Genomic DNA, 20,205 nt, shown 5'->3' on the forward strand with positions numbered 1-20,205 from the left:
ACTACCCAGTGACATTTCTTGTTTTATTTTTCACAGTTACTTTTTTATAGTTATTACTGGCGTTATTTATGAAACTATCTCAGGACTAAGACTGCGTGGAAAAGGTAGCTGTTACAGTATCCCTTTTAGCAGACAAATTTTAACAGTAGCGATTTTTTTCATTTTTCTGTGTTGTTTTCCTCTAAATATGACATCATTTTTGAGGAATTAGGTGAATCCTGTCTTTGACATTGCTGGAGCATTTTGTTGGAGAAACAGTTTTTTTGTTCAAGTTGATAATAATTTGAAAGAAAACCAACTCTGTTGATTTTAGACTGTGTATTTTCAATATTAGCTTTTTTCATTTAAAAAGTAAATAGACAAAGAGTGTCGTATTTGCTCAGTGACCATGATGTTTAGTGGACATGACTTCTGCTCTGTGATGAAAACAAAACAAAACCTGAGATCATTCATATATTTACAATGAAAATCTCATAGGATATTTACGGCTCTCAATAAGACATTGAATCGTTACATGTCTTGCCCAGCTAAACTTGAAAGACTTTTTCCTAGATGGATTGAAAGAACTTAGATGTTGAAGAGAACAACCTTAAGTGCTAAAATCCGTTCCAAGCGACTTGGTTTTAGTTTGTAAATAAGTGCAGGTGGCTCCTCTGTTCAAAGCCGTTATTCGTTCTTTTGGTGTTCACAAGCGAGAAAGAACGATTAGAGTGCTTAATTATGAATGAACTATGTCATTGTTTACGGACACAGATGAGTCAAGGGTTTAATACTTCGCGTTAAGCACTTCATCGTTGTAGAAATGGGAAAAATGGCGATGGACAGGGCCAGTTTAACTTGGTTGTGTTTTGTGGTACTTACCCTCACCTCATGTCATCTAGCTAATGTCGCCGGTAGGTTACCAGTAGTAAATTACATAAACATAACTGAGTAGATAAACTTTTCGATAGCTATTTCAAATCTGTGAGAAGGTAAGAGCCGTCTGAATATCTTTTAATACCAAACGAAGTTAATGATTACCCATAAGCTAAATAAGAAATAAATAATCATCAACACTTGGCATGCACGGAGGAGATCGTCTAAACTAAAATTAGCGAACTAGCAAAGCCAGTGAAGCATCAGTCTTGTTAGAGTTTTTGTTCCAACTGGTGGTAAAAAGCTGGTTAACTACTCAGCTTGTCATGAAGTAGAAAGGCAGTTTACATTGTAAGCTAACTTATCAAAATAGCATGCAAAACTTTGTTATGGCCATCGTGACACTGATGTTAGTATCCTGGATTCGAGGTTATTCGGCTGTACGTACGTAACATAGGAGAAAAGAGGAAGACGAAAGTTAAGATTATTTGGCTGTGTGTAACATCCTACTGCTAAACTGGAGAGAACAAAAATGTAAGAAAGTCCTTAGACTTAGAACTAAGATTATAAAGTTATGTCCTGTGCACGCCAAGATTGCGCCAAGAAGAAGCGGAGGAAATGTTTGGATTATTATCAAGTAAAGAGAGTTTTTTTTCACTTTATTTCTTAGGGATTATTAAATAGTTTTTAAATTGAGGACCTAAAAGCACAAGTACTTGACTTTGTGATAGCTTACAGGAAGATTGTTGAGGCGTTGCAAGCTTACCATAAAAGAAATGACCCACTGGAACACTGTGCAGTTTTTGCCATTCTATAAACCTCTTTTTTTGTCAGTATCGGCGCAGGTTTTGGCGTTGAATGGAAATGATTGTAATTTCTTTGGCAAAATGAATAGAAGATTACATGACTGAAATATAAATTAGTGTATTCTTATGAGCCATATTAGCGGGTGTTTGTGCTGGAGAGCCCATCTGCACAGTTAAGTACATTAACCATAATTCACCCATTAATTCTCCTCAAGTAAACAAAATTGAAATATGCCAATAATGTCATAAATTAAGATTCCAGCCCAGTTTTCCTCGCAGAAAAGTTTCCATCCTCAGGCAACCTACATAATATACATGTGTCATGTATACAAAGCAGATTTTCAGGCGGAAGCAAAATTCCCAGAATGAGCTTATTGTTCGTCCGGCACTGATCTGAGAAATTAAACAGTGCTGTTTGAACTATCACTGCCTTATTATGAATCTACTGAGCTATTGCCCTATCATACTTCCGCTCAACGTCAAAACGTTGCAGCAACTTTACCCGATGTACTATTGTTTTTAGCGACTTATTAAATAATGAGATTGAGATTAGATCAACATTTAGCCGGTTGTTAATGCTTCAAGAGCTCTATGAGTGAAACAGAAAATTAGTGGCAGAAAAAAAATTATTGCATTTTAAAACTGTTATACATACGCTAACAAGTTCTGATCAATACATAAATTGATGTAAAAATTAAATGTATGATAAATCTTTCAAAAACATCGGTTTCAAAGCCAATGCTCTCTTGCTCTGTGGGTTAACTGATTTATGCGTTAGTATATTCAACCTTCTTCAACTGCAAAGAGTTCAAATGAGGCCGCCGTATTCAGTATAAATTAACTTTGCTACTTCTGTTTTCCTATTTCAGGCTTCGGAATTCCGCGGATCTTTAAACGACAAGCTGCTGCAGCCCCAGCCCCGGCTCCAGCCCCTGCACCGGCACCAGCACCAGCACCTGGAGCCCCAGGAGCAGCAGGTAAATGGCTAATTAGCATAATACTAACCTGCTAAACCCCGGGTTAAAAATTGAATAAATATTGTGTAGATGTAAGCTGATTAAGCGGGGTACTACGTAAACATATTTACATTGCTATACTGGAGCGAGAGAATTCCACCTGAAAGAAGTCAGGGTATTTGGTTAATTACATTTGCATAGCATTTATGTCTCACTCAGCTCTACAGCCCCAGCCAAGTATGGTCAAACAGGTGTGTGAAAAACAAAACCAGTGCACCTGTGAATTCAATGCATTAATAGAAAAAAAAATTGCCAACTGGAACACACTTAATTATCTAAACTGCAAACAAAGGTGTTTTACAAGGATTTCCAGCCCTGAGAAAAGCCGTTATTTCACGCGTTTGAAGTTGCGATAATTTTTCTTTGTGATGATATCGATGACGTAACGTTGTTGTCATGTTTGACCCTTTGACTGTACTTAAAAATGTTGGTGCATGATCGAAACATCTTGGGATCTCCCTAGAAAGTCCGGCATCTTTGGCTATCTTCGAAAATCTTCGGAAAATTTTCGGAAACGTTAGGGTGGCCTTCGGAAAACTTTTAGAGAATCTTCGAAAATCTTCATTAAGTGGTCGGAACACTTCGGAAAATCGTCAAAAACGTCGTTTTTAGTATGTTTATAAAACAAAAAATAATACTCGGTTGCTTGTAGATATGGAATTTCTCTTCTCGTGTTCAACTTCATATCGAGTTGAACACTCGAAAAGAAATTCCATATCTACGCGCGCCTATGTATCATTGTCTGTTTAATGGCCGCTGCAATTGTAGGCAGATGAAAATAAGCTTGTGTGAATGTATAGATCGTCCGCATCGTATATACAGGCAGGGGATGATACAAGACAGAATAGATGCCGGGCTGATGAGGAAATGTATCTGATTGTTAGCTGTTAGTTATTATTGTTGCTGAGTCACTGTTGAATTCTTATGGGGAAAGAATAAATCCATTCAAAAACATAATGTTGATAAACTAGCTATAATGAGCTCATCCATTGGCTTGTTTTTCTTTAGAGAAGAAATGTGAAAAACCCCTGGACATTGTGTTCGTCCTCGATAGTTCTGAGAAGATTGGCAAAGACAACTGGGAGAAGATTATTAATGCTACTTCCATGATTGCTTCCAAATTCGACCTGAAGTATGCTCGATTTGGTGTGGAGCAATACCAGTCGTATCCAGAAAAAAGCATCAAACTCATGAAATTCACTGACGATAAAAGTTTGTCAGCCACTCTGGCGAAAATCTTTTATAAGAGTGGTGGCAAGAGAACGGATCTTGCCCTTAACGCCACATTGGACGTGTTCAAAGAAGCATCCCCTCGCAGTGGTAGTAAGGTGGTGATTCTGATCACTGGGGGGCCCTCCGCTCAAGTGTATACTGCTCCTGGAAAATACGTAACTGGGGAGGACCTCCTAGTCATCCCAACCACTCAGTTACACAATGCAGAGGTTGCAGTTTATGCAATTGGAGTTCAAGAAGGTCTTTCGGACGCGGATAAAAAGACCTTGACCGCGCAGTTAGGGCTCATAGCCAGCCAGCCTACCGCAGATCATGTTAAAGAAATTGCCGACTTTGCTACATTGCTGACCGAGGCTCCTAAAATAGCCAACTTATCATGCATAGGTGTGTTATCATTTAGCGAATTAATTACTTGCCCTCGATTATTGATATAATGACAACGTTTTAGGTGCAATAATTGTTGTTTTTTCTCTCCTTGCATTATAACATACATTGAGTTTGTTAATTTGTTTAGTAAATGGAGGCTGGAGTACGTGGTCAGCATGGTCTGAGTGCAGGCATCCCTGTATGGTGAAGTTGCGCACAAGAGAATGCAACAGCCCTGTACCAGAGAGTGGAGGCCTCAACTGCACCGGTGCAAAGGTCGAACAGTATCCCTGTGCATCAGCAGCGGAATGCCAATGTAAGGATTAATGATATCGCTTAACTCAAACTGCCATTAAATGAGGAACCCTAATCGCGTGGGTAAAACATGTTACGAATCTCAAAGACGTTCCAATGTACATTATGCTCAGTTTGTTTTAGTCGCGAGCTGATTTTTGACCCAAAGACAACCTTTCATCAATTGGTTTTATCAACTCACGGAAGCTGAACCCTTACGAATGGTAGCCTTTGAAAATAAAGCAAAACCCAACCGTGGGTCTGATATTAATTCAAACTGAAAATTACCACACATAGTACTCGCTGAAGAGTTTGCACGCACAGTCAGGTATCAGTTAGCTTTACATAAATTATCATTCTTCGTAACAGAGAAGGTATTACTTAGAATGCTAATGTGTTTTTCGTTAATTCTTTCCTCCTTTTATAATCACGCACCTGCAGCCACCCCAAAACCTGGTAAGTTAACATCTCGGAGAGATCATCTTATACATTGATGCCAAGATTTTAACTCAACCTACGATAACATATTTTATTGTTATTTCATTATGATGTTTTTAGCGCTGCAAGGCTTCATATGCATCACCAATCCCTATAAAAAAAAGATAGAACGAAATAAGTGGGTCTGTCTTTTTCGTTGTTTTTTTTTCGTTGAGCGTTTTCACGGCAGCCATAGTGGCGTCATCAAACAATAGTAAATGATTACATAAGAAATGAACTTATTTCCTAAAGGAGAAAATAATTCTTTACGGGAATATCAATATGATCGCCGTAATGCCGATAAGTCATTGATAAAATTAACGTGAATAAAGTAAGAAATATATGGGAACCTTGATGTCTCTGGAGACGTTTTAAATAAAAACATCAAAATGCATTTAGTTTAATAGATTTAGCGGGTTATCGCATTTACACTGATTAGGTGAGACAACCTAGTATTCTGTTTCCTATGCTACAATCTTCTGCACTTCAGCGCGCTAACACTGGGCTAATTATCTCTAAAATGACTAACATTGGCTAATTATCTCAACTAAAAAAAATAATTAGAATTAACTACTTAAATGCCTTTATATAACCTGTCTAACAACTAACAAACTAACAAAGTGTTTTTGTCTTTCTCTCCAACCTGCTTTCTTCCAATGGTAAGTCAATAGTGGTTAATTTTTAAATTAATGGTCGCATGACCTCTGCATACAGCTAATTTTAAGCAAGACTGATTTTCTCAAATAGTTTGCAACATGTAAACACGCATAAAAATTGTCTTTTGTAATGCCCTTGATTTAAAATTAGAGAAGAAAACAGCTAATAAATTAAGCTCAAACAAAGCACGAATTTCAATTTACCAAGTTCAACGTTTGTTATATGAGTGAGAAAATTCAGACTTCATTGTGATTGACATATTGCTAACATTTAATGTGCACTGCAGTGCAAATGAACGCGAGTGCATTGGCATTTTTTTCAGTCACATAACATAGAAGTAATCTTATGCAAGCTGGAGCAGTGAAGGATTTACACCACTCGTGATATATGAAATTCTTTCAGTTTGCCTAAAGGCTCGTGCAACTTTGGGATAATTTTCAAAATTCACTCGTAGTGTAAATCCTTTATTGTATTCACATTAATACGATTATCTATACTTACCTGAAAGTAAAGAGAAATCAACCGCTACTTTTTTTCAAATGACGTAAAATTAAGCTAGTTCCGAGCACTGGAAATAAACTACGGAAACGAGGAGCCTAAACCGAGCGATCTTGTCAAAATAAACCTCCATCTCGTGAATTCAGTTCATTAAAACCTAAAAAGTAATGTTTATGAATAAGACAATTTCAACCAAATGTTAACTGTGGTGTGAAATGCGCATTGTATGCAACGGTGATACATAAAGACCTCAGAGCTAAATGCAGGCTTATAATTAACTACGACACAAAACCCTCTTCTATTAAAGTTAGCGACGTTGATAACTCGTTTCCCATCTTTCATACATTGCTACTCGAAAGAGCGAATATTGTAGAATGCCAGGTTCTATTGTTCAGAAGTCGCAATGAAAGTAATGAAGACCGGTTTAGAATGCATCCCCGTCAGTAATAAACAAAAAGTACATAAAGGAAACAGTTTATCAAAATAAAAAGGGTGTGCACTGCCTTAGTTTTGTGGATAGTTTGATGATGGTATCGATTGGACCGAATGCATCACTGCTAAGCTAAGTCTGCCACTGTTTATACTTACAATTACATTATGAGCTCGAGCTTTCCATCGCTTGATAGTTGAGCAGGGCACAGTCCCAGACCACTATCGCGCATAGAAATCGAGAGCGAATAATCTGATTGTTTTAGTATAAATCTACACGTCGTTCAAACGTAAACAACCAGACAGGTTCACGTTTTTATTTCATGATGATATAAATAGTTCACGCCACGCGAGGATACGGTTAAGAGTTTTAACGAAAAATGAATTCATAAATTCGTTTTTCGTTTTCTGTTCTTGCAGTGACAAATCTTTATTGCGTATCTCGTTGCAACATTAGTCTTCTCTGGAATCGCCTCGACTAGTGCATTACCAAAATCTTTTCACAGACACCTCGAATACGCAAAGAAACGGCCTCTAAAGTGCCTAATATCCTGAATAAATTCGTTTCGAAAGAAGTCCAAATATTGACTTTGGAGGCCGCTATTTTGAAACTGTACTTGGCAGCTGGGCCGTGTTTATGTGACGTCATTCCGTCCAACCCGAAACTGGCGGTAAGCAGAAAAACCTGCAACTGACTTAGCATTTCAGAGCGGAAAAACGTAATAAGTATACGCGAGTTTTGACTCTGCGCTAGGCTTCAAGTTTGGAGAAATTGGCGGGAATTTCGTCGATCGCGTAAACAAAAATGTTTCTGAACTTTGTATGTTTTCGCAATATTCCCGATAAGCAGCAGCATTTTAACGTCACTAAAGGAAATATGGTGAAATGTTTTCGTGGGGAATCAATTTTTTTCGGACAAAATTAACCTATAGAAGGTTTCCGAAACCTTCATTTTCCCGCGGAATACAAGAAATTTCGCTGCCAAGAAGCATTTTATCCACAACACTCTTTACATATTGCATCCATATAAGCAACCCACTGAACATATAAGCAAAAAAGCCTCTCAGCAGCAAACAGGGGGAGACCTGTTTTCTGATCAGTGAAATGCCGAAAAAAATTCATGCTTGCCCAAGTATAAATGAATCAACCAACCAGATGAAATATATTAAGTGCGGGCTTATATCAGCAAAACTGTAAATCATTTTGCATTGCTGTAAATCAAATGCAAGTCAGAGTACTCGACTAATCGGCCGTGTGACAGAAATACTTTTTAACATCCAAAATACCGCACAAAGAAGAAAATAAATTACCGCCGAATTCAAAGATTCAAGAGACTGATCCACTGGTTTCACTTAGATTCGGTATGTGACGTTTAACATGTGCTAACCGTCAAAAAGTTTGTGCTCATTCGACTCACAAATTTTGTTTGTGAGCGAAGCTCTTCCATATTTTGGAGACGGCAGAAATAATGTAGCATTCTTCATCCGCAGAATTCGACTTCCAACTCCGATAAAGCGGGTACTTTTTAGCTACTGCTCGACGATTTGAAACCCACAAAGTTTGTCATAGCAACAATCAAAAAACTCTGCAATCCCTCCCGCCCAACAGATATTTTTACCACCCAGATTGCGGGTGGTCACGTGGCCAGCCGAAACCAGGGTCTTTCTCCCAACAACAAAGGAGGCAGAGGAGAGAAAACCTGGGAATGAGGTTGTCACAAGGTCAGCAAAATGTATTTTTCCAACCGATTAACCACTTTACTATCTTCGATTCACTGCTATAATTTTCGGAGTTTGGAGCACGTTTGGCTCGAAATAATACGGCTCAAGAGCAGGAATAACCCAGAGTTGTGGCTAAAAGGCTTGTGGGAAATACCTTGGACGGAATGACGTCCCGAAAACGCGGCCTGGTTGCTGAGTACTGTTCAAAATGGCGGCAAAGTTGTGGAATTTTGGGATTCTTTGGAGACGGATTTCATTAGAAAAACCTGCACTGTAGAGGCTGAAACCTCGGTGAGTAGCTAAATTTAATGCAAGATTGTATTTACGTTGACAAAAAAAAAAAAAAAAAAAAAAAATTGGAGCGATCTTCTTCTTTAACAATAGCACAGTACCAAGTTACTCGCTATCTACAAAAGAATAGAAAGTGAGCATCGTAGTCGATAAGAGAGCGACATTCGTGATAGACCGCTGGTAGGTTTATATTAACACCAATAGGCCATTTCCGAGTTGCCTTTTGCCTCTGTGTCGCGCGAAACCGTTCTCATGAAAACGAGTTCCGCCTACAAGTTCATTTTCATGCAAATCACACTTATTTTTAAATGAAACGTTTTGCACGAAGACTCAGTTTGAAACAGGGGCACGAGGTAACTCGTTGTCTACATTTTAGACTTGCGACACATGTACATTAACTTACAATTGCCTTTATCTTTTATGTACAACTTGAACGATGAGAGCTTTTCCTAAAACAGTCTCAACTGACGTCAGTAAAGGAATCAGTCAGAGTTCTTCAGAACTGCATCAACTTTAAATAAACTAAAGGAATTATACTCATATTTTATCCGTCAAATAAGGATTTACAATACTCGAGATGTATTTAATTTTTTTCAAATTGCAGTCATTTGAAAGAATTCTCGCAATGTAAATCCTTAATATGGGTTTTCATGGCTAACTTTTCTCATTTACATTACAGTATAATCTAGCATGTATGTGAGGCAATTTACGCATCTACGTTGGATGACATTGTAATGTACATGAGAAAAACTAACCCCGAAAAGGCCTATTGCACTTGCATCTCACGATTACTTATACTAATCCATGGAATTAATTACACCAAAGGTTGATGAGAAAGACCGTAGGTATAAGAGTTTATGAGGGAATGTTGCATACTTAAGATCATGTAATGTTGTAGGCCGTAAATAACAGGTTTGATAGCATAATCCTAGTATTGAGAGGAAATCAGTGAAACTAGATTCGTTGAAATCGTTATAGGACAAACAGAACTCAGAGGGATCAAATACAAGCGTTCCATCGTATGTATTGCATTATTCCTGGCTGCTGAATATTTTCATTCCCAGAGGAACATATTGACTGCGTTTTATGATATCATATAATCATGCAGTCAGCTTGGGATCAGTCCCTGATTACCTCTGAAAAAGTTTTCCAAAATGTTTCATAGGTTTATCTTCAAAGAGCGGATAAATGGAAGATTAGTTTAATCTGTGGTAGCAGTCCACAAAAGTTGACAAATAAGGTTTAATAGTTACACTTTATAGGGACATCATGAACAAATCAAGCTCAAATGCACAAAGTTCCATAACTCTGCGACAGGGTGAATTCTTATCTATTTTGTGGAACCTGTCCCACTGTTTGATTTGGACTTTCACTGCCATCTCACTGATTATCTACCAATTACTCCTAAGGGGTCATGGCAAAAAGTGAAGTGATTACTTAACTATTTATTCTTGGGATCATGATGTCATGTTTATAATTATTCATGCTTAAAACGATAAGCAACTAGAAAAAACCTCACAAAAATGACAACTGCAGAAGCTACATGGAGTAAAGAAACGAAGAAATTACCGCGGCCAGGAAAAGAGTTTAAAAACTCAGAAAAACGGATTTATCAAATGTCTACGACTTGTGATTGAGGAGGCTTCATAAGCCAAATATAGTTTACATGCTAGTTAAGCCACGTTTCGAGTGGTATACCATGGAATATCCCACGGTATACACACAAGCCTTTAGGCGAGACATTCCATGGTATAGCACGAGAGAGTGTTACATAACTATTTTATACCATGCCATATAAAATACAGTGGCTAACACAATCAATGCAACAGTCGCGTGGCGCACTATGGAAAGGTTAGGTGTAATACAGTCGATTCTGATTGGTTGTCATGATTTTCTATGGCATGGTATAAATTGCGGTATATTTAATTTAGTTTTTCAACCGAAGTTTTGCAGTACGCAAAGGAGTATCTCTTCTCGTGCTATTCAATTGAACTGTTGCTGCTTCTGCATCTCCACTCAGTTGCTATTGGTTTAACAGATGTTTTTTTTTTTTTTTTTCATGTCATTAGTAAAAAGAGATAACCATTGGTAGTTTATTCTAGGATCTTTTTCTCTCTTCCAAACAATATTGCACAAATAAAATTGCTTTTGTGGAATAAGATTGTTTTCTTTGAATAGCTCTTTTGAGGGTCAGAGAACGCTTTAGAATGCTTAACATCATGAAAATCATTTTTTTGATCTGCTGCAATAAAGGAACAACGAGATATATCATACGAAATCCCTATGACCGATCTAAACTCCTTTCAGACCAATAGAATTGACCAATAGAATTGATTCTTGTCACTTTTATATTCCCTGCTATTTTTAGTGATCTTCAGAATCAAAGAACACATCTGTCAATTCCCGTACTAATAAGTATCCTCTACCTTTCTTGTAGATATAAATCCAACCACTGTCCCTCCAAAACAACAAACTTTCCCACAACCTAAACCACAACCACAACCGCAACGCCAACAACCACCCCAACCACAACCACAACCCCAACCACAAACCCAACCCCAACAACCACAACCGCCACCTGGTGAACCACAAGTGCCTCCTCAACAAAGCGGAGTTGTTGTACATGGATCCCCAGATCCAAAAAGTAAGTGGTTTATCAACAGCACATAGGATAAGTATGGAATAACTCACCGATAAACGGCGGACAAAAGCTTCGAATCGAGTGTACGTACAAGACGTCATGGCAGCCATATTGGTGTTCCAAAACAATGAAACGGCGGCTGAAAACATTAAGTATCCTGATTCTGGTATACTACTAAAAATTTTCGATATTGATTTTCGCCATACTAGAAAATTACCCAAAGACGTTTTTAACCTGTTACCCCTAAAATGTAAAATTTGTCGATTCTGCAAAAGGTTTGGGACTTGTTTTAAAAAGACCATTGTGTGCAATGGAAGAGTACAATGGGAGCGGCAGTCCCTTGATCGATTAGTAATAAAGATGCTATTCAAGAAGGATGTAAAGAGAGTTGGTAATATCTGTTATAGTGTGGTATCATATTACCATCAGGGTTATAAAAGAATTTTGCAATCTCACCCACTCCCACCCCCCTTTCACTCTGTCTTTCTGTATTATGTTTTAATTGAATTCGCTACATGCGTCTCATCTTAACAGATTGTGGTAACGGATACGAAATCGTGAAACTGCCGGATGCTCATTTCGACGCCTCGTCATCTTACGCAGAAGGACCAACTGAAGCAGATATAACACAGTCTAGGATTGACCACATGCCTTCTATGGGTCAAATTAATAACACAAAGGGAAGAGGTAGCTCCCTTTTTTCCGTCAACATTGTAGATGAATTATTAGTATATACACACTCAATGATCTTGGTGTTTCAAGCAATCTGATTGGTTTTCTATCTCTGACTAACCGAGCATTATTTACTCCCTACCGAGTTAATAAAGCGTGACCCAATCAAAAATAAAATGACCTGCGTAAACTCGCGTTTCACCAGTGTTTCTGAATCGGAAAGCCTGAGAATATAAGAAGACGACGGAGCAGTAAATACGAAGAAGGCTAAGACATTTGGCTTGAAAGTTTTAAACGTAAGGAAAAACTTACTGACGTTCGACGTTCGAGCAGTTTCAGGACATGTCCTTAGCAATCAACAGCAATCAGAAATTTCATCAATCTATAACCTGACCGTCAAGTCGATCTTCGCCCGGCATTGGGAGAAATGAATACTACGTATACGGGTTCATCAGCAGCAGCATCAAGTGATATTCAATCTAGCAACTCCACAAATATTCGGGAGAACGTCTTTGTGCAAGAAAACATTCATTCACAACAGTCCAGCGCACATAGTATAATTTCAGGTGGATCCTTCGCCAGCTATTCTTAAAACTTTCACCTCAAGTGAATTTTCAAGTTTTGCAAGCAAACTTTCGATTTAGATTGCTGATATGAACGATGTTAAACGACCATTTTGCTAGATTGTGACAAGGATTTCATCGATTTGCTATGTTTGAAAATTCCGTAAGTAGTTTCACGCATGCTTTGCACCGTTTACGTCTTCCACGAATGAATTGAGAGGTCAATGAAATCGACTTTTAATGGTTTCGTTTTCGTCTATTGTTGAGATCACTTCGTGTATATACGGTATACTAAAACAATTTTCTTTTCAGTCTTGGCGTTTAGAGGGAGAATATTCACCGAGAGGCTAGGCGGCTTGGTAAATATTCTGCCACTATTCACTGAGATTGAAAAGGATAATTGTTAAATAAACACAGTAAGAGGATATCCCTAATATCCAATGGTGGCGAATCATAAGCTAAGCAGAGAATCTTTAAGATCAAACAGGAAATTACAAGAGGATAGATACTTAAGGATGGGCTACTTAACTCTAAAGTCGATTCCTCCAGTAATACCTTTTCCTTCCTTGCTTTCTCCAAGATGACATAAATACTAAAAGAGCACTGACAGAATATACTTGGCTTATTATTACTAGGAGCCTGGTGCTCTGATCATGCCAAAGCTGTAGCTAAAGATAAGAACCAGTACCTTCAGCTTGACCTTGGACAAGTCACCACTATCGGACTGGTTGAAACTCAAGGGCAATACTACTTCCCAAATTTTGTTACCAAGTTCAGTATCAATTGTAGCGTGGATGGTTTAATCTGGTTCAGCTATGGTAAGGTAAGTCACAGCTGTTAGTAGGTAAGATTAAACAATGTACGAAATATCGTTTACATACCAGTTCTCATTTATTTTGTTATGATTTGCAACGCTTTGTAAATTTGAAATTGTTTGTCCTGAAAATGAAAGCAATCACTCAGACAATCAATCTGCAGAGAATACGGTCTGGTTAATATACGGATTAAGCGAAATAATACATTCAAGTTAATACTCAGAGAGCAGATGCGAAAATATTACGCAAGGGTCCCATGGTTCGAGGCTAGCCATCCAGTGTCCGTGCACTGTCCTGACACCCCGGGGGGGGGGGGTACTTTGGGAGTTTCTGGGTGGGGATGAGCCGCTGGAACCCTGGAACCCTTAACCTATACCAGAGCTAGTTCAGCTGAATTTTGCTACCCTATACTAGAGAAAACTCCCCAAATCCCCCATCTATCGACACTGTTGAGGCTGATTTGCGTAAATTTTGAGTGGCAATTCCTGGTTTCCTTAGTCTAGATAAAATCTTCACCCACCTAGTCAGTCTTGTGAAAAATGATACCCTATTCTAGACCCAAACGCTTTGATTTATATAGAGTATACTGCTTGAAAACCATACCCTTCACGGCGGCACCTACCTATGTAGCCCATATATGGCAGTCGCCCCCCCTCCCCCTCCCCCGGGCCTGACACTGTCACTGCCTCACTCTCTCGAAAGCTTGGCGCAAAGCGTTAAGCGTTAAACATGAAAAAGTCAAAAGTGATGATCCTTGCAGAAGGACCCGACCAATTGAAAAATAATACGACCGGCCCCTAGCGTTACATTCCGGTAAGTTTTATCCTGGAACCCCGGGACCTCAGAGGAAATTTTCTTCCGATACGAAGACTCCCCTCAAATATAAGCCCATGGAATTATGTTTTGACTTAGCTCTGATTAAAAGATATATAACTTTAAATTCTGATTTATAGCACCTAGAATTTTTCAAACGCGATATTCTTTCCAAATAAATCCAAACAGTATATTTTAAAGCACAGAACGCCTTCCGATTATACCCCCCAAAATACCTTCTTAACAAATATAAGTCTAGGACTCATTATCAGAACTTTACGGTATATCTTGACACGCAGGGAAAGTGTTTTTGGTCTGGCCTTTCCTGTTGTACCGTTATTTACTGACCTGAAGGCGTAAGAAAAGATTCCTGTACGCCGGCATGTCAGTGATTCGTCTTAGACAGTCATGATGTTTTTTGGTGCCAATTTTCCCAAAATGAATTTTACCTGCAGATCATGGATGGTAATAGTGATCAAAACACTCGAGTGGACAATCACCTTAATCCCGCCATCAGTGTACGCTACATTCGATTTATCCCTTTGGAGTCAGCAACCGACGATTTGTGCATGAGAGTGGCAGTCTTCAAATGCAGAGGTAATTAGACTTGAATTTTTTATGCGACACTGCAATCAACTACGGCAGCTACCTCATCATCGTCATCGTCATGATCAACATTATAAACACGATCATTGTCGTAGCCGTCATAATCATCGTGTTTGATATATCTTCTCAATCGAAACTAACTAAGGAGAAAACGGTCAGATAAAATCGTTTAAATCTATGCTAATTAAGATTAGATATCACAACACTGTCACCGTCATGATTTCCTTTGTCTAAACTTTATGAATTATTAATGAGCTTGAGAATTTATTTTCAACAAAATAGCTAGTGTCTTAAAGAAAGCACACAGCTCAACTTGAATTGATGTCATCTTGCTAATTTACTGAACACGGCGTAAAGTATGGTAGATACAGTACAGTAGATTCAAGTCCTTCTCACTCCGCACTTATTCATCTGATTCTGAAAACAAATATGTTGTTTTACAAAGGAATTTGTCCTGTCACCAACAAAGATGAAGGTAAGAGAACTATTTTCCGTGTATATCAGTTCTTTCCAAATTTAACTTGATTGAGGTTTAGGCCACAAGAAACTTGATATGATCAACGAACCATTTGTACACGCGGACGATTTCTACGTCATTAATTATGGAGCACGGATAATTGTTCAGTTACCTTCATCATTTCTTGTCTGTCTTTTAATTATTAAGCTGCTTTTTAAAGGTGGCTTACCACTGTTTTTCCGAGACTCGCTACGATTGCCTGCCACACGTCAGCAACGGTTGCCCTCTTATATACAGTTCTTTGCTAAAATTTGCAGTTTGGGGTCCCAAAATTTTTATCAGTTTGCAACGAATTCTAATGGAACGTCGCGTACTAGCTAAATTCAGCATGATAAATTAATCAATGGAGATGGTTTTTTGACGATATGAAAAATTCGAAAATTGTTGATATTGCTTGATTTCGGTAAAGAGGTCCATTAAAAAAACATTTCCAACCATACTCTTTGCAAATTAATAGAAAATGGACCGGCAGATGAAGTTTGTTGTTGTGCCAAAATATACTTTGAAGTTATGTTTTGACGTCACGGAAGTTTTCTTGATTTCCGTTTTCGCGATCTTCTCGGGCCGCCATTTTAATCACGCGGCTCAAAAGCTTGGAAATTCAAACGTGCCCTATTACAAAAAGAAGAACTCTGTCAAGGGTCTTTTATAGAACAAAAACGTCAGGAGGACAGGTAGTGTTAAATTTTTGAATCTGATGACGTCACATGAAAGCTAGCACTAGCGTTTTTAAAGCAACTGATCTGGTTCGTGCAAGATTCAAGTTTTAACGATTTTGAGTCCTTTTCCTCCTTGTTTCAATGTAAATATCGCTTGCCCTAAAAATACATTATGCCAAACCTCAATCTTTTTCCGATAACTACTGTAATTTTCAAGCCCATTCAAGGAAAGATTGGTAAAAAGCTGATTTAGAATTCTAGGTATGGTCAAGTTTCAACTGTATCGAGACACCTATTGACACCCAACGCCGACGAGTTGTTTCCATACCGATCGCAAAACTCGCTGAAATTTGCTTTCGGCGATCGCAGAGGCCGAAATAGCTGAAAGAATAGTGCAACTCAAAGTAAAGTAATGCAGTTTGCAAATTGCGACGATTCGGCAGAGGTTTAGAATCCTGTGGGAACTTGATTATTTAGTCGGTTTTTTTGGAAGCAGTTAAACGAGCTCATTACCTTTCTAAATCTTTTTTCAGGGGAATTTTGGGACAACAAATACTGAAAACTAAAGGACAATCTTATTTCTCTCAAGAATTTTTGAGGGGATGGTTTATTATCGATCATAATTGAGCTACTAGATATAGACAAATCGACTGAAGTGGGTGACTGTTATTTCATAACGCTTTTTCAGAAAAATATTAGAAAGATGATGTATGAGTGGATTGAAAAAAGTTAAAACATATGGCTACTTAGAATAATTCTTCAATTCTTCAGTAATGACATTGTCTGGTTATGTATTGCAACTAATCGATCACTACTGTATTCCATCGTTTTTACTTTGCAGCTGCCAATCTCGTCCCACCAGTGAAAGACCAACCAGAAGATGGTAAATATATTATAACTGTTGACAAAACCAGATTAATAAGTAGTTCAAGCAGCATTCCCAGCCCTAACCTAAAGTCCACTTGCTAGCAGTAAGACCAAGTCCTGTTTTACGGTTCCTCTTCGCGGCTTAAAGAAGAAGCGTTAAACTGTTTGAAGCTCCTAGCCGGACAGTTTCTATCTTGGGAAATCCCGTTAAAAGACCCCTAATTTACTGGTTGTACCCATTCAGGACAAGCTATTCAAAGGACGGATAACATTACTAACTGGATACTCCGGCTTATAAGAACACATACTACGTTATCCACTGGATAGTGATTTATCCAGTGGACAATGTTATACGTCCTTTGAATAAATGGGCCTAGATTGATATTGTGAGTAGCCAAGTCCAGCTTTACGCAATTTCATTAGAAGAGGGTTTTAATGATATCCAGAATAACCAAGGGTGAGGTAAATATTATAAGCTGACGCCGAAGCCGAAGGCCGAGACTAACAACCTTATTTTGTCCGGATATAAGGATAAACCGAATTCATTAACATTATTGTTTTGTTAAACATTGTTGCAAAGAACTTAGATCATAACTGGCTTTAAGACGTGAGTGAAACGAATGTAGTCTAACCTATTTTAGCGTGCATGGTTAAAACTCTCGTCTTTTCCTCATTTTTGCGATCATTTTGGTCTTCAGATATTCTTTTAATAATTCCTTTAAGACATAATGGCAAACAAAGGAAGTAATAAGGTGTTTCGGAGAAAAGGTCAAGACTTCAAGTATTAAACTGAGTAATCCTTGACATTTAGTTATCTATCCTATAACTACTGCTTGAACAACAAGACCTAAGGAAAAAAGGCTAGATATACAGAATATATGCAAACACGACTCATTTTTGGTATCTTTTAAGAAAATGCAAATAACGTATTGCAAAGAAATCAGTGGCGTCACCTATTGTCATTAATGTGACAACCGGAGAACTACTGGCTGTTGAAACAAAGAGTACTTAGTTTTGTTTTGTTTTGTTTTTTTACATTTAAATAACAAAACAATGTTAGTATTACAAAAAACTGCCCTGTAAACATAAGCGATGTGGCATTTTTAGCTTATTATGACGGCCTTTTAACCATTGATTTCGAGCGATTTGCATTATCCCTCGTTAGAGACACTTCTTTAAGGTGTGACTGAGGTGTGGCTGAAACTATCAAATACACGATAAAGAAAAAGCTACTTGGTATTAATTTCCCATCAATATTCTGCTTTCTCGTATTTTTGTTTTTTCGTAGCTTGGGCGGATAGGTGGGCAAACGCGACACGCAGGTCAAAAGTAGAAAAGGAGAAGAAACATATTCAAGAATACAAATCCAAACGCGACGCGAAAGGTAAACGTTGGTTTGATTTAACATCAATACATCAATATTAAACAGACCGAGGAAGACATCTTGTCTCTTTATTTACAACAAACATGACAACAGAATCGTGACAGTCAGAATGCAAATTACCGCTGAGTTCAGTACTGAAAATTAATGATAAACGCTATGTAGATTACGTGCTAGTTAAATACAATGTACCTTGTCCTTATTCAGCGAGGAAACTACACATCCAGTATAATATATTCGTTATTTTGTTATTTCATTTTAGCTAGAGTCTCTTGGGTATTGTTTCTTAGTGTTTCGTAATATGCATCTATAAACGCCGTACTCCGGCATTCCACTAGATATAACTACTGTATTTTATCTGCAAAGCGTTTTCTTGTTAAAATACATCTTCGTATTTTGATATGTCTTCTCATTTCTACATTTCAGGCCTTCGTAGAAAGAAGCATTAGGAAATAAAGTGATGTTACGAGAATACTTCCTTAGTCACGTCAATCTTCATACCAAACACCATATATTTAAACCTATCAGTTTGAGCCACCCGGAAGTGGTGTAAATTTAAGGAGCTGAATTTGCTTTCTTTCGATAGCCCAAAATAAAAGGTTTTTCGTTATTTTGGCCCTCGCGGGATCTTTTCCTTCAGAAGATCGCGTGACAAGCAAGACTGACTTCCGGAAGGAAAGCCATAAAGCTACAGCTTTGATAATTTACGAAAGAACCAACCAAAAAAATATAGCTAATTATGTCTTTCTCAAGTGAGACCGAGATCCTTAGCTTTTCGTATCGCACTGCTTTGCATCTCCACCATACCGTGCCATGTGACATAAAGATAGAACTTTCCTGATGCAATTTTTGCCATTGCTACAACTGTTAAGAAGTATTTTATAGTTTAACGAGTTAGATTGATAAAGGTTAAACTTAAAATAAATTGTGTTTCGCAAAGCTTTCAAGTTGGAAGCTTCCTTTGTTTTGGTTTGTTGTCTTCCTTTCCGCGGGCACGTTTTCGAAAGTTTCATTCTTATAATGCAATAACGCCATTCTCCAAATTTGGGAAAAAGTGTGCTTTTGGGAACGGGTTAGCAGTTCCTTGAGCTAGCTGCTTAATAGGTGGTTCCTTTTGCTGTGTGCTGAAAGACATCCTCGAATGACCGTTATGGCATATCAATGCTCTTCAGCATTACTTGCTGACGAGCCAGCTTAACTCGGGTGTGATACTTGTCCCCAACACTCAGACGGATAATTTCTACAAAACAAGTTGAAATACCACAACGCTTGTTTTTTTGCTTAAAAAAAATTCAAGCAATCCATAAGCCCATATTCTCTTCCTTGCATTTTATAACATGTAACTTTGAGAGTTTCGTTTTCCTCCTTGCGCTAACCTTAGATGATTGCACTTGTTTCCATTCCCCGTTCGAGGGAGAGCTAAGATTTAACAAAAAAAATTTCATGATCTTTGCATATTATTTTTGAAACACACATATCGAATTAGCTACGATCCTCCAGATACTCGATTATTAATAGACACTCAATGTTGCGTTTTCAGTGAATAATTACTCAATTTTGCTTGGATAAAAGGCAAACCACTCAATAAGTGTAACCACTCAATGGAAATTCTTCGCGAAAAGAAAATCAAGGTTCGCGGCGAAGGTATTATTTACTCCTCATATACTTAAAGACGATGAAGATGTTCCATTAAGTGCCGCTTCATCTGGCTCACACAGCTACTCAGGACGTTAAGATGGTGGCCAAATATACACCGAGGCTTTGTAGAGCAAGTGATTCAGGAAGCAGAAATCAAATTAAATTAAATTCAAAATTACATTTAATGAAAGTTTACAAACAAGCAAATCTCTTCGAACAGAGTGGAGGTGGTAACAGTGAAATCATACAACCAGAAAAACATACAGGAAGTCAACCTGCTTAGGTTTGATGTCAATACAGAGGATGAGGGTCGGCCATACCACGAAAAAAGCCAAAGTTCAAAACCCGTCACAGCGAAACGTTTTCAAGAACAAGTTCGCGTGCATATCT

At 38.0% G+C, this 20,205-nt stretch overlaps 1 protein-coding gene across 2 annotated transcripts; it reads left to right on the top strand.

The window, feature by feature from the left end:
- Window positions 1-714: 714 nt before the first annotated feature.
- Window positions 715-19,142, top strand: LOC110066531 (coadhesin-like). Of its 2 annotated transcripts, none has more exons than XM_020773762.2 (12): window positions 715-893; window positions 2,531-2,638; window positions 3,686-4,294; window positions 4,425-4,592; window positions 5,012-5,026; window positions 11,081-11,287; window positions 11,819-11,971; window positions 13,155-13,342; window positions 14,603-14,744; window positions 16,771-16,812; window positions 18,085-18,180; window positions 18,604-19,142. In XM_020773762.2, exons 1-12 carry the CDS (start codon window positions 803-805, stop codon window positions 18,624-18,626), a joined length of 1,842 nt encoding a protein of 613 aa, XP_020629421.2. In that variant the 5' UTR covers window positions 715-802; the 3' UTR covers window positions 18,627-19,142. The 2 variants fall into 2 exon arrangements, with proteins under 2 accessions (XP_020629421.2, XP_020629422.2); XM_020773763.2 differs by having other exon boundaries at window positions 11,237-11,287.
- Window positions 19,143-20,205: the final 1,063 nt, after the last annotated feature.

The sequence above is a fragment of the Orbicella faveolata genome, unplaced genomic scaffold, assembly GCF_042242905.1.
Source record: "Orbicella faveolata isolate gen_17 unplaced genomic scaffold, um_ofav_v1 contig_25, whole genome shotgun sequence".
NCBI lineage: Eukaryota > Metazoa > Cnidaria > Anthozoa > Scleractinia > Merulinidae > Orbicella > Orbicella faveolata.